At 41.4% G+C, this 15066-nt stretch overlaps 1 protein-coding gene across 6 annotated transcripts in view; it reads left to right on the forward strand.

The window, feature by feature from the left end:
* Positions 1-15066, forward strand: part of B3GNTL1 (UDP-GlcNAc:betaGal beta-1,3-N-acetylglucosaminyltransferase like 1) — a 110740-nt gene that overhangs the window by 30911 nt on the left and 64763 nt on the right. For 5 of the 6 annotated variants that reach the window (XR_004347558.1, XM_032616860.1, XM_032616859.1 and 2 more), the window contains exon 6: positions 14178-14243. The exons of the other annotated variant lie outside the window; for it this stretch is intronic. Coding sequence is in view for 4 of the 5 variants with exons in the window: in XM_032616860.1 (XP_032472751.1) it covers positions 14178-14243 (66 nt within the window). In the remaining variant the exon portion in view is untranslated. The remainder of the gene's footprint in view (positions 1-14177; positions 14244-15066) is intronic. 6 annotated transcript variants of the gene reach the window in all.

Consider the following 15066-nt stretch of genomic DNA (forward strand, 5'->3'; position numbering starts at 1 on the left):
AAAGACAGAAAATAGTTGAAGACAGACCTGAGACGTCTCGGCACCGTAGCTACTCACACTCCCTCGAGGCCAGTCCCTCGGCACGCCACACGCTCTTGTTTTTGTCACCACCATAACCTGTTGTGCCTGGAAAGCTCTGCTCTTGCTAAGTGCCACTAAACTTGATTTTAAAAAAAAAATGATGCCTCAGACAGTAGTGAGCTTTTGAGATATTTGTACAGAGTGCTTTCATTTTAAGGCTTAGGAAAGGGGGATGACCCGGGTGTTTGCTCAGCTGCTCCTTCCCAGCACTGGTTCCGAAACTGCTGGCCAGGGGGAGAGCTTGCTGGAGACGGAGATTGGGCGCCCGCTGCTGCAGGCACTCACACTCCCGGGCTCCCCGACAGACTCAGCTTTCATGAGCTCCAAAGTGGTTCTTGGCGGCCAGCGTGGGCTGTGTGGGCCTTGGGTGGCCTCCACCTAAGAACTTGCATTTTCCCACGTTCTGGTTCTCAGGTAGGTCAGTGCTGGACCGTGTTGTCCCAGGTACTCCATCCATGGTGTTCCCGAAGTCCTAGCGGTCATCTTGTCCATTGCGGAATCTGACTCTTACTGCTCGTTTTGCTGTCCCTCTCTGTCTTACCAAACTGCGGGGGCTGTGAGAGCAGAGGTCTCTGTCTCCTGCACAGGGTGTCCTGGGCCCCGGTGGGCACTACGTCGGAGCTGCCTGCCCTGCAGAGCCCACAGCCAGGGTGGGCTTGCAGAGAAGAGGAGGCAGAATTGTAAGGAAAGATGGTGTGGATTCCACCTCGGAGAGGGCGCGGTTCACTCTGCATGCATGCGCTCCGGGTGGACCCCAGTCCGGCTCAGGACCAGAACCAGGACCAGGGCCAGTGCCGGGCGTGTCCTCCCACCGAGACTCCCTCCGCCCCCCTTCCTGCCAATCTCTTGCTGGTGGGAGGGAATTCTTGTCTTCTCTCCTAACTGAAGGTAATTCCTTCCTCCACTCCCCCAGGACAGAGCAAGTGGCAGGGGCGGGGCTCCAGGAAGAAAGGGGTGGAGCTGGGGCAGAGCAAGAAGCAGTGGTGGGGTGTTGGCAGCACTTGGGTTCTGGGTTCTGTTGGAAGTTCTGTCAGCAGAGGAAAATGCACGACCTGAATTTGTGCGTATATGGTAACATTGCACGTTTGATTCTAAGTTATTTTTGTATTCTTATGCTATAATTATAGCTGTAGAAAAATTATATATGTGTATAGATAGGGACTAGAAGGGAACTTAGAACGGTGAAAATAGTACGTTCTGAGGATGATGATGTTGTGTAATGTATAATACTGAACATTTCTGGTATTTCTGCTATGGAGCTTGTTCAGTAAACCCAGAATTATAATATTTTCAAAAAGCATCATGGAGTGAAGTCAGATTAAGTTTTTTCTAAATACTGAGTTTACTTTATTAGAGACATTATACTTTAAAAATCCACTGGACTGGGATATTACTTACATATAATAAAGTACACTCATTTAAGTGTATATTCAATGAGTTTGAGAAATGTATAAAAACCATCTCAGTCAAGTTTAGAACGTTTCCATTGCCCCAAACAGTTTCCACATGCCTCTTTACAATCATTCCCCCACTCCCTGAAGCAACTACACATGTAATTTCTTTAGGTTAGTAATCTAATTATCTGTTCTTTCGACAGATTAGATTTTCCCCCTGTTCTAGAACCTCATATAAATGGAATCATACAGTATATATTCTTGTGGTTGGCTTCTTTTGCTCATCGTGTGTTTTTGAGATTTACCCGTGTTGTTGCTTATATGCCAATAACTTAGTTTTTTTATTGCTGAGTAGTGTATTCAAATGCGTGGATAAACCGAAATTGTTTATTTATATAGCCATCCGTTGATGGACATTTGGATTGCTTTCCAGGATTTGGCTATTATGAGTAAAGATGCTGTGAAAATTTGTGTACAAGTCTTACCATGGACATTTGTGTTCGTTTCTCATGGGTAAATATCTAGAGATAGAACTGCTGGGTGCTATAATACATGTACATTTAACTTTGTGAGAAACTTCAAAACTGTCTTGCAAAGAGACTGAGCCATTTTACACTCCCCCCCAGCAATTTGCGAGAGTTCCAGTGGTTTTGTATTGTTACAACACTTGGAATCATCTTTTAAATTTGAGCCTTTCTGGTGTGCATGTAGTTCTGTCTCATTGTTTTAGCTTGCATTTCCCTGATGACTAAATATGTCGAACATTTATTCAGGTGCTCAGTGATCATGTGTATATCTTCCTGTGTGAAGTGTCCGTTCAAATCTTTTGATTATTGTTTTTATTAAGTTCTTTGTCGTAGTGTTGAGTTTTTAGATATAAAAACTAAATTCTGTATGTAGGTTCTTTCTCCCAGTTTAGTTTGCCTGTTTATCTTCTTAATTTCCTAAAACCACCTTTTGATGAACAGAAGTTGTTATAAAGTCCATTTTCCAGTTTTTCCTTTAAAGAATTAGGCTTTCTGTGTCCCATCTAAGAACCTACGAAATTGTTTTCTACCCCAAGACTTTCTTATCTGTTTTCTCCTAGAAGTTTTATAGTTTTATCTTACACATTTAGATCTGTTATCTATTTTTAAGTTAATTTGAGGGTATGATGTAAAGTAGGGACTGAGGATCATTTTTTCCCCTATGATAACTGGTGGTTACTATCCTTTCCCTATTGAATTACCTTGGCACTTTTGTTGAAAATCAATGACTGAAAGAAATATAGATCCATTTCATTTCTGGACTCTCTGTTCTGTTCCATTGTTCTTTTTATCTATCTTTATACCAAATCCATACTGTCTTGATTACTGTAGCAGCTGTAGTGATAAAGCTACAATGTCGTTTTATTGAAAAAATCAGGTATATAAGTCCTCCAACTTTGTTCTTCCTTTTCAAAATTGTTTTCACATCTGTTTAGGTCTTTTGGATTTCTGCAAAAGTTTAGAATCAGCTTGTCAAGCCTGCTTGGATTTTTATTGGAATTGAATTGAATTTATAGTTCTGTTTGGGAATCTTAATGTTGAATCTTCTAATACATAAACATGATGTATCTCTCAATTTATTTGGGCCTTCTTAAATTTCTCTTGGAAATGTTTTGTAGTTTTTAGTATACAGGTCTTACATAAATTTAACAAAATACTTCCCAAGTATTTTATGAGTTTTGGTGTTATTGAAAATGGTATTAACAAGTTGTCTCCCAGTTTTATAGTTGTATTGCTATAACTATACTAAATTACCTTATTAGTTCTAGTTTTGTTTTGTCTTGTTTTTGTTTTTTGGGGTAAGAACTCACTATGAAGTGACCACGGCACGTGTGAGTAAAGACTGCCCCTTTCTCTCTGGTCCGTGTGCCTTTATTCCTTATTCTTGGCCCGTTATCCTGGCTGGGACAACTGCCCCACCCCACCCCCCCATGCAACACTGAATAGAAGTGGTTCTGGTGACAGTCCTTGTCATGTTCAGATTTTTATTTGTTTCATCATTTACAGTACATTAAGTTTACTGTAAAATTTACAGTAGATTAAATTGTATGGAGCAGAAGTCGCTCCTTTTCATTGCTGTTTAATATTCCACAATATGAATATGCCCAGTTTATCCATTCTTCCGTTTGGACACTTGGGTGTTTGAGCAATGCTGCCAAGAAATCCTTGTGCATATATCTTGGTGCACACACACAAATGCACATGTAGGGGTGGAACTGGGATGTCTCTGTGTACCCGTGTTCAGTGGATGCTGCCAGGTTCCCACAGTGGCTGGTCAGTTTGTGCTCCCTCCAGTGTACAGGCATCCTGGCTGATTTGTATCCTTCCTCACAGATCTGCATGCTGTCTTTTTTTTTTTTTTTTTTTTTTTTTGCGGTGAATGGGCCTCTCACTGTTGTGGCCTCTCCCGTTGCAGAGCACAGGCTCCGGGTACGCAGCCTCAGCAGCCATGGCTTACGGGCCCAGCCGCTCCGCAGCATGTGGGATCTTCCCAGGCTGGGCACGAACCCGTGTCCCCTGTATCGGCAGGCGGACTCTCAACCACTGCACCACCAGGGAAGCCCTCTGCATGCTGTCTTTAGCCCAGCATGAATGTGCGTATGGCCTGCTTCTGGCCTGTGTGTTCTGTCCAGTTGGGTTATTGATCTGTCCTCTTGTCTGCCGATACCACAGTGTAGCTTTAGAGAACATAGTGTAATTTGATGTTATATGTTTTCTTGTTCATCTACCTAATATTTTGGGCTGTTTTTTAAAAATCTTTTTGCATTTTTATATAAATGTCAGAGCAATTTTGTTAATTTTCACAAAATCCCCTCTGAGGATTTTGACTGGAATTATATTGAATCTATAGATCAATTAGGTGAGAACTAACTTCTTTACGATATTGAGTCTTCCTAACAATGAAAATATGTTCGTTGATTTATTTAGGTCTTCTTTAATTTACCTCAATAGGCATGAGTAGTTTTCATAGCAGAGGGCTTACAAGTCCTTTGTTAAATTAATACCTTGGTATTTGATATTTTAAAAAACATTTTTATCAGCTTTACTGAGATGTAATTCACATCCACCCATTTAAAGTGTACAATCCAGTGGTTTTCAGTATATTCATGATGTTGTGCAACCATCACCACAGTCTAATTTTAGACCTTTTCCATCACCACAAAATTAAACCCCATACCTATTAGTAATCACCCCCTCATTCCCCCATCTCCTAGCCATGGGCAACCACTAAGCTCTTTTCTGTCTCTATGGATTTGCCTGTTCTGGACTTTTCATATACATGGAGTCTACACTGTGTGGTCTCTGTGACTGGCTTCTTTTACTTAGCATGATGTTTTCAAAGTTCATCATGTTATAGCGCGTGTCATGACTTCATTTCTCTTTACTGTTGCGTAATAGTCCATCTTATGAATATACTTTTTTTGGTCTATTTACTAGTTGATGAACATTTGGGTTATTTCCACTTTTTGACTATTATAAATAATGCTGCTATAAACATTCCTGTACAAGTTTTTGTGTGGATAGATGTTTTCAGTTCCACCTAGGAGTGGAATTGCTGGATCACATGGTAACTCTGATTTTAACATTTTGAGGAACTGCCAAAATGTTTCCCAGAGTGACTATACCATTTTACATTCTCACCAAAGAGTTATTTGATCTTTTTTGATACTATTGTAAGAGGCATCATTTTTAAAAATTTTGTACATACAAAGAAATTATTTATTGATCTTGTATCCAGAAAGCTTATTATTATTTTTTATAAATACCATCTATTCTCTTTATTAATCTTTTTTTTTTTTTTTTTTTGGTGCGTTGGGTCTTTGTTGCTGCGCACGGGCTTTCTCTAGTTGCGGCAAGTGGGAGCTCCTCTTCGTTGTGGTGCACGGGCTTCTCACTGCGGTGGCTTCTCTTGTTGCAGAGCACGGGCTCTAGGTGCACGGGCTTCAGTAGTTGTGGCTCTAGAGCGCAGGCTCAGTAGCTGTGGCGCACGGGCTTAGTTGCTCAGCAGCATGTGGGATCTTCCCAGAACAGGGCTCGAACCCGTGTCCCCTGCATTGGCAGGCGGATTCTTAACCACTGTGCCACCAGGGAAGCCCCCAGAAACCTTATTAAATTCATTTTTAATTCTAATATTTCTCTGTTGATTATTTTGGGTTCTTTATGTAAGCAATCACTTTTTCTCTTTCTAGTAAGCCTTGTATCTTTTATTCTTCTTTTTTTTGGACTCAAGTCTCCAGTGAATTCTTAAATAGAAATCATGATAATGGGCATTCTTGTTTCCTTCACAGTCGCAAAGAGAGCACTGAAACCTTTCACTGTTAATTAAGTACAATATGTTGTTTACTGTAGATTTTTTTCGTATATAGCCTTAATAAGTTCTCTCCAAAAGCTGAAGAAATATAGGATGCCCTGAGACAGAGAAAGGGTACTGGGATTGGGTGGAAATGCTTCAGAAAAGTGTCATTTCTGTTCTCCTCCATTTTAACTGCTCTCCCCCCGCTGTGAGCTCCATCCCTCTGCAGTTGTCACTCACAGGACTTCCATTTAGGATCTGTCCTTCGATTGAATGCCAGTAACACTCACCTCTGCAATAGAATGAAAGATCTTCAGTGTCGGGAAGGATGTTGTGTCTTCAGGGTGGCCTGGTTACTGCTAGATATAGAACTTGTAAATATTTTCTCCCAGTTTGTGGTGGCCTTTTTACTTTCTTGATAAATTTATACCTAAATTAAAACACAAAATTTTTAACTTTTGAAGAAGCCCAATTTGTCAAATTTTTCTTTTCATCATTTGTGCCTTTGTTTTCATATCTAAGAATTCTTTGCTTAATTCAAAATAACCAATATTTGCTCCAAGTTTTTTTACCTAAGATTTTTAAATTTTAGCTCTTATATTTAGGTCTGTGATCTATTTTGAGTTAATTTTTGTGTGTGATGAGGGTCTGCATTTACCTTTTCCCTGTGGTGATCCACTTGTCCTAGCAGTTTGTTGAAAAGACTATCCTTTTCCCATTGAACTGCCTTGAATCAACCATAATTGCAAAGGTTATTTCTCTATTGTCAGTTATGTTCTACTGATCTCTATATTTATCTTTTTTGTTTGTTTGTTTGTTTGCGGTACGCGGGCCTCTCACTGTTGTGGCCTCTTCTGTTGCGGAGCACAGGCTCCGGACGCGCAGGCTCAGCAGCCATGGCTCACGGGCCCAGCCACTCCGCAGAATTTGGGGAAAATTGCTTTGCTGAAGAATTGAGTCTTCCAGTCCATCAATATGGGATGTCTACCTGTTCATTTAGGTCTTTAACTTCTTTCAGCAATGTTTTGTAATTTTCACCATACAAGTCTTGTACTTCCTTTGTTAAATTTATACCTCAATATTTCGTTCTTTTGATGCTATTGTGAATGTAAAATTTTCTGAATTTTATTTCAGATTCTTCAATGCCAGTATATAGAAATACCATTGATTTTTGTATCTTGATCTTATATTATGTGACCTTGCTGAAACTAATTCCAGTAGTTTTTTGGTGGATTCCTTAGGGTTTTCTAAATACAAGATCATGTTGTCTGCAAACTGAGGCAGTTTCTTCCTGTCTGATCTGGATGCCTTTTACTTCCCTTTCTTGCCTGATTGCACTGACCAGAACTGCAGTGCTCTACAGCAGTCACAAGAGCAGATATCGTCCCTGTTTCCAACCTCAGGGAAAGCATTCCATCACCCACCATTAAGATGTAGCTGTAGGGGTTTTGTAGATGCTTTTTATTGGGCTGGGGAAGTTCCTTTCCATTCCTACTTTGTTGAGAATTTTTATCATGAATGACCATTAGATTTTGTGAAATGCTTTTTCTGTGCTTACTGAGATCGTCATGTAGTGATTGTTCTTCTTTCTTTCGGTATGATCTATGACATTAATTGGCTTTCAGATGGTAAAGCAACCTTGTATTTCTGGGATAGATCCCACCTGGTTATAGTATATAATCCTTCTTATACATTGCTGGATTTGGTTTGCTTATTTTGTCAAAGGCTTTTTCATCTATATCCATGTGGGATATTGTTCTTTAGTTTTCTTTCCTTGTGATGTCATTTTCTGGCTTTGGTATCGGGTAATATGAGCCTCAGAGAATGAGTTGGCTGCCTCTTCCTTTTTCTGGGAGACTTTATAAAGGTGGGATGTTCTTTATTCTTTGAATGTTTGGTAGAATTCACCATCTGAGCTTGGACTTTTTTGTTTCGAGATTTTAAATTACTAGTTCTTTTTTTTTTTTTGGCTTTTTATAGATCTATTTAGATTTTATATTTTTTCAGTCAATTTAGGTAATTCATGTTTTTCTAGGAATTCGTTCATTTCATCTAAATTATCTAAATTGTTGGCATGCAGTTACTTATAGTCCTTTTAGCTTTTATGAGGTAAGAACTGCTGTCTCCTTTTTCACTCCTGAATTTAGTTATTTGTGTCTTCTCTTTTTCTTGGTCTGTCTAGCTCAGGAGTCCACAGATGACAGCTCACAGGCCAAACCCACTGGCAGCCACTGTTTTTGTATAGCCTCTAAGCTAAAAATGGTCTTTTTATTTTTAAAGTGTTGTAAAAACAAAACAAAACCAAAAAATACAAAGAATATTGACAGAAACCGTATGTGGCAGCAAAAGCTAAAATATTTACTATCTGGCCCTTTATAGAAAAAGTTTATTCATCTCAAGTCTAGCTAAAGATTTGTTAAATTTCTTGGTGTTTTAAAAAAAAAAACAGCCATTATTTTAATAGATTTTCTTTTTTTCTACTTCGTTGATTTCTGCTCTAATCTTTATTTTCCTTTGTTTACTTTTGGTTGAGTTTGCTTCTTTTTTGGTGGTTGGCTCCTAAGATCTTTCTTTGTTAATATAGGCATTAACAGCTATAACATTTTCTCCAAGAATTGCTATAGCTATTTTGCGTCATGTCATGTTTTCATTTTCATTCACCTCATAGTCTTTTCTAATTTTCCTTGTGATTTCTTCTTTAACCCATTGGCCATGTAGAAGTACGTTGTTTATAGCCACATATTGGTGGTAGATTCCCCCAATCCTGCTATTTTTGAATTCTAACAATTTTGTTGTGGTGAGAGAACACACTTTATATACTTTTAGATCTTTAACATTTTCTGATCCCTGTTTTGTGGTCTAGTATGCAGTCTGTTGTTATTGGGTGGGCGTTCCATAGTTAGATGTCAGCAGGTTGATGTTGTTGGTTGATGGTGCAGTATTTTGTCAAGTTATTCTGTCCATGCTTGTTGGTGGGGTATTGAAGTCTCCAACTCTGATTGTTGAATTGTCTATTTCTCTCTTCAATTCTGTTCATTTTTGTTTCCGTTTTTTCACTGCTGTTAGATACATGAATATTTATAATCGTTATATCTTTCTGATGGATTGACCATTCTGTCAATGTTTAATGTCCCTCTTTGTTTCTATTAAAGTTCTTTGTTTTAAAGTCTGTTTTGCGAAATTGAGTTATTTGTAGTGAGGTGGATGGACTTAGAGTCTGTCATACAGAGTAAAGTAAGTCAGAAAGAGAAAAACAAATACCGTATGCTAACACATATATATGGAACCTAAAAAAAAGAAAAAAAAAAGGTTCTGATGAACCTAGGGACAGGAATAAAGATGCAGACGTAGGGAATGGACTTGAGGACATGGGGAGGGGGGAAGGGTAAGCTGGGGTGAAGTGAGAGAGTGGCATTGACATATATACACTACCAAATGGAAAATAGATAGCTAGTGGGAAGCAGCCACATAGCACAGGGAGATCAGCTCGGTGCTTTGTGACCACCTAGAAGGGTGGGATAGAGAGAGAGGGTGGGAGGGAGGCACAAGAGGGAGGGGATATGGGGATATATGTATACATATAGCTGATTCACTTTGTTATATAGCAGAAACTAACACAACACTGTAAAGCAATTATACTCTAATAAAGATGTTAAAAAATAAAATAAAAGTCTGTTTTGCCCTGTATTAGTGTAACTACTTCATCTCCCTTATGGTTATAGTTTGCTTGGTGTATCTTTTTACATCCTTTCACTTTCAGTGTATTTGTCTTTGAACCTGAATTTTGCCTCTTATAAATAGCATACAGGTAGAACTTGTTTTGTGTTTTTTTTTTAAATTGCAGTTTGACAACTTTTATCTTTGATTAGAATTTTGAATTTATTCACATAATTTAAGTTTTTTACGATTGGATTTATGCCTTCCATTTTGCTATTTATTTTCTATGACATTATTTTTGTTCCTCTGTTCTTTGTTTACTGCTTCCCTTTTTAAAAAATTAAATATTTTCTAGTGTACTGTTTATAATAAATTATTGATTTTTAACTCTTTTTGAATTATTTTCTTAATGGTTGCTCTGGGAAGTCTTTTATTATCTGTTCTTTCATGTGTTTTTACTTAAGTGCCCAGTTATCTTTGTGTACTGGTCGTTGTATTTGAATACTTCTCTGTGGAGTTAATTTGAGGCCTTGAATGGAAGTTCTTTCCCTCAGAGGTTTTCCTTTGCTTCTTGCAGGTGCCTGGGAGAACCACCATCCTGGGACCCTTGTTATCCAGTCTTGAGGCTCCCAGGCCCTGTTAGGCTGCGTGTCTCACACACCTCTTACCTTGAGGAGGTGACCTGCCATGGCCTGAGCTAGGAAGTGCTGTCGTTGAATAGCAGTCCCACCCCCACCCCGCTGAGTCTTGAGCAGACACTTGTCTCTGATTTCCATTCCCTGCAGCCTCGCAGGGTTACCAGAACCATCGGTCGGAATTTCAGCTGTTTCTTGTAGATCAGTGAGGACTTGAGGGTACAAGTGGCTTGTTTCCTCTCTCAGCTGATGCTTCTCAGAGATTTGGGCCCAGTAGTTCCCCACAATCTTGTTAACTCTATGTTTAAGACTCTTTCAATACCTTTTACAACTTTCTTAATTGAACAGAGCAGGATTATTTGTGTGCCATTAGCCTGTCATTTCTGCAAGTGGATTTGGAGGCATTTTGACCCGCCTGTGGGTCCTGCCCTGCCCTGTACAAGCCAAGTAGCAAAATCACGGGCAGACAACTTCTCTCGAGCTTACTTACTTCCCCTAAGTATCTCAGAGTTTGGGAAAATGTAGGTAGGTCACGTATGTGAGTCCCTTGACACCGTGCCTTGGAAATAGGCTCTCAGAGTGTGTGGGTTGGGTTTGCTCTGTTCTCTTCCCTGTGCTTCAGGATCCTCTGTTTGGAGTGTGGGTCCTGAGGCTGAGGTTTGACCAGGGAATTTCTATCTTTGTCTTCAAATACTATTTGTCTAAATGTCAAGCATAAGAAGACTTAACAAAAACAAAAAAATCGACTTTGCTTTCTTCCACAGAAGATCTTCTTGGCTGTAGACTATTATTTCCTTCATTTGCAAGTGGTCCGTCCTGCCCCTCACACATCCTGGGCGTTGGTCATCCCTGGGAGTCCACAGACTCGGTCCCTCAGGACCACCCTCCACTCAGAAGCTGCAGAACTCAAAGATGCAGGTTTCTTTTAACTCTGAAATTCTTTGGCTAGATTAGTTTTTCTCTACCCAATATTTTTATGGTCAGAAAGGAAACAGTGTTCCATCTTGAATTAGTGTTATTTTTTATAATACATTAAAATTCTTTTCCCTTGGCTGCCAAGAACATTTCTTACCTGGTTATCATGGTGGAATCCTGCACACTTTAGGCAAATAAATATGGAGGTTTTGAACCCTCCCTCCTGTAGTAAGGATAGTCCATCTGCAGATACACCTTGGGATCAGGACATGCAGACTCTGGGCTTTTGCAGTTCATGCTTGATGACCCTTTGTATCCATCCTTTAGGCCCCCCTCCTATTTGCATTTCAGATACCAGCTGACTTTTATTAAAACCAACTCCTGGTATGGGGTACCAGCTGTGAGCACAGTGACCTTGACCAGGGCAGGCCCCTCCCTGGGACGGGCGCTGATAGGCATGGCCTCCGGTGAAAGGTGGTGGGATCACAGCCCACGAGCAGAAACACATCTGGGCTTGTTATTAAAATATCGCATCACTTTTCATGTATAATAAAGATCTTTTCATGCTTCCATCTTTCAGCAACTTTTTCCTCTTTCAAAATGGTCTTGGGAGAACAAGGAGCTTATCTATAATCTGCAGAGTCACTGTGCCGCTGAGACAGTCTGTTACTCTGTTACGCTATCACTTTGCCATGTGTTCGTCCTTGACCTTCTCAGCTGATGGTCAGGGGTGTGTTAAATGTCTTCTGTATTCTCCTCATACTTGCAGATGTTCACTTTATTCAGACACCCAGCAGCAGAGGTGATTCCGGTAAACGAGGTGATGAAAGACTATATTAGAATGTTCTTGAGAGCTAAGACTTTCTGGACAGTTTTGCTTTTTGCGTACGTAGATCCTTGAACTGTAATACTGGACCCTCCGTTGATCCTGTGTTCAAATTTTAACCCTGACATGTAATTGCTATGAGATTTTGGATGAGTTCCGTAGCGATTCCAAACCTTGGTTTCCTTGGCTACAAAATGGGGATAATATTAGCTGCTCTGTCTCCCAACTATAGAAGATTGTGATAAATATCAAAAAAAGAGTGTTGTGTTTTGTAAGTGGTGAGGTGGATTGAAAATACAATTCAGTCCTGAGAAGACACTTCATTTGTTCTACAAATATTTTTTAAGTCCAGCCAAATACAGGAGCTGAGCTGGTCCACACAAGATGCCCCATCCCAGTGGACATCTTGGTGCCACTGAATAAGTGTGGGAATTAGAGGCCAGAAGGCTTGTGGTGTGGTTCCTGGGGTGCTTGCCTGGGTTTGGAGGAAGTGGGGCTTGCATGTGTGGTGGTGCCACTGCACAGCGTCCTGGAGGAGGTCACGCTGTGAGCAGAGACTAACCCTAACCCTGACCCCGACTGTGGCTTCCTCTACTCTCCCCACTTTCTCTTTGAAATACTAGCCTGGTCCTGTGCAGACTTGTGCACCTTCCCACACGTAACCAGGAGTCGGGACTGGTTTAGGAAACCTCAGAACTTTGTAGGATTCTGCGTGAGGCCACCAGACACAGGGCCGTTTTTCAAGAGTTTGATCAATAGACCTTCCCTTTCAGGGAAATTTCCCTGCTTTTGTCTCTGCCCTGCTGCCTTGCTGTACCCTTTGTGGGAGAGAAATAGGCTAAACTCTAGCATAACTTCTTTTTATCCTCCTCACATCACCCACCCTTTTCTGCTTCAATTTTCCTTGTTTTCCTTTTTAAGATTCCCAGCTGTGGCTGACCATGCACATGCCTGCAAGCATGTTCCTGATGGGAGCCAGGGAAGGATTCAGGCCTGGAATAGCCGACTTCTCTGCTCCTGTTCTGACAGCTTCCTCCCTGCATTTCTGTTCCCACCTTCACACCTGCTTCCTGCCTGCTGGGGGTGCTGCTGTGCCTGGAGGGGCCCCTGCCCTGCCTGTGCCCCTCCTTCTCCCCCCCTTGCCCCCTCCTTCTCCCCCTCCCCTCCTCCCCCTCCCCTCCTCCCCCTCCCCTCCTCCCCCTCCCCTCCTCCCCCTCCCCTCCTCCCCCTCCTCCCCATTCCCTCTTCCCCCTCCCCCTCCCCCCCTCCTCTTTCAGCACCTCCCTCCCCACCTCCTCACATTAGCCACAGGCTTCCTCTCAGCTTACTTCATCCACAGCTCGTTTGATTAGCACAATGCTCATGAGGCCATTTTGCAGAAATAAGAGATATAAATACAACTCTTTTAGTTTATCTTATTGCTCAGTTTATCCTCCCAATGACATAGTGGGCATATTTGTACCTTTAAATAAAACACTGAAATCTTTTTGATTTTTTATCAATTTAAAGCACTTTTTTAAGTTGTGAGATGGAACGTACCTATAGAAAAATACACAGAACATACATGTACACTTCAAAGATTAATTAGGAGGTAAATACATGTGTAACTACGACTCAGTCAGGAAGTACTGCATTGCTAATACCTTAGAGGTACACCCTGACTCCCTCCCCACAAAGTCATCACTATTCTGACTTTGGGATTATAATTTTCTTGCTTTTCTTTATGATAGTTCGTATTAAGTGTATATTTCTTAAATAATCCGGTCAGTTTTGCTTGATTTTGAGTTTTAAATAAACGGAATAATACTATGTATATTCTTTTGTCTTGCCTCTTTCACTGAGCATTATGTCGGTGCAATTCATTTATGTTGTGTGTAGCTGTTGTTTAATTTCACACTTGAATGGTATTTGACTGTAGAAATGCGCACAATTTATGTATCTGTGCTGGTATCTGTGAACATCGGGCTGTTCCCCGATTTGAATGATGCTGTGGTGAACGTTCTGTATATCTCTTCTGGTACATACGTGTAAGACTTTTTCTGCCCATGTGGTGAAGTTATTAGGTCTTAGGGATCTGAGTCTCCACCTTTCTGGACGTGCCCCACTCTCTTCCCCAGGTCCTCATCCCTGCCAGCCGTGTGAGTTCTGGCCGGAATTGTCCAATTTCCCGCCTGTCCTACACTGCAGCCTGGGTACTCCCGTTTCCCGGTCGACTGACAGGGTCATGGACTGCTGGGAAGCATCTGAACTGCCTTTTCTGGTCTCTTGCCTGCTTTGCTGTCGGGCTGTCTGTCTTGCTTGTTTGTCAGAGTTGCTTCCAGGGAGTTTAAAATGTGTTCTCTCCTGCAGGACGACGTGATGATGCCTCAGAGGGTGAGGCTGCAACACGCAGCCGCTGTGCGACACCCAACAAGTGTGAGTACGGATGTTTCTGCATGTTTCTGCTGCATTGTTACACCTTTTGGTAGAACTGCCATTACAGCTTTTTAGATTAAGATTCTTCCTTAGGATAGGAAGAGTCAGTTTGTAATCAGACTGCCCCCTTGGAGAATGATGTGTGCCTGGTGTGTCTGCGCCCTCAAGGGTGTTTTCCTTTGAAGGAAAATGTGCTTCTTGTTTTGGGTAGCAGTGGTTACTTTCAAATGGGTCCAAAGTATTTTTTTGGTTTGGTTTAGTTTAGTTTGGTTTTATCAGCATTTGAGAAGCTGTGTACCTTGGACATGAAAACACAGGTTGAGAGCTGTAGGATGTATCAGTTAAAAAAAAAATTCCATTAGCTACATAACCTCAGACTACGTTCTCATCTTTCGAATGGCTTCCCCTTTGGCCCCCATGAGCCAGGCTCTCCAGGACCCATCCTCCTTGGCATTCGCTGGGTGAGAGCTCACTTCCCCCCACAGGAGCCCCATTTCAGGGAGCGTCTCCCAGCCACTTGGACCTGGGGGAGCATCTTGGGCCCGTGGATTCCTCGCTCCCGTGTGACTCAGGGTCGGGGGTGGCCCAGGCGGTTGAACCCCAGAGCTGGTGTCTGACCACAGAGCCCACTGCTCAGATCTCTATGCTGAAATTTTAGTAAAAACATCTTTGAATTATTGTGGTGATCACTGGTTTTGAAAGTGGGAAGGAGAAAGGTCTGGAACTGTCTTAAGATACATGGTGTCTGATTGCCTGGGAACAGCCTCCAGGTTTGCTCACTTCTGCTGCAGTGCCATGTCCAACCATGTCCACACACTAAAGC

The sequence above is a fragment of the Phocoena sinus genome, chromosome 20 (assembly GCF_008692025.1).
Source record: "Phocoena sinus isolate mPhoSin1 chromosome 20, mPhoSin1.pri, whole genome shotgun sequence".
Taxonomy (NCBI): Eukaryota; Metazoa; Chordata; class Mammalia; order Artiodactyla; family Phocoenidae; genus Phocoena; species Phocoena sinus.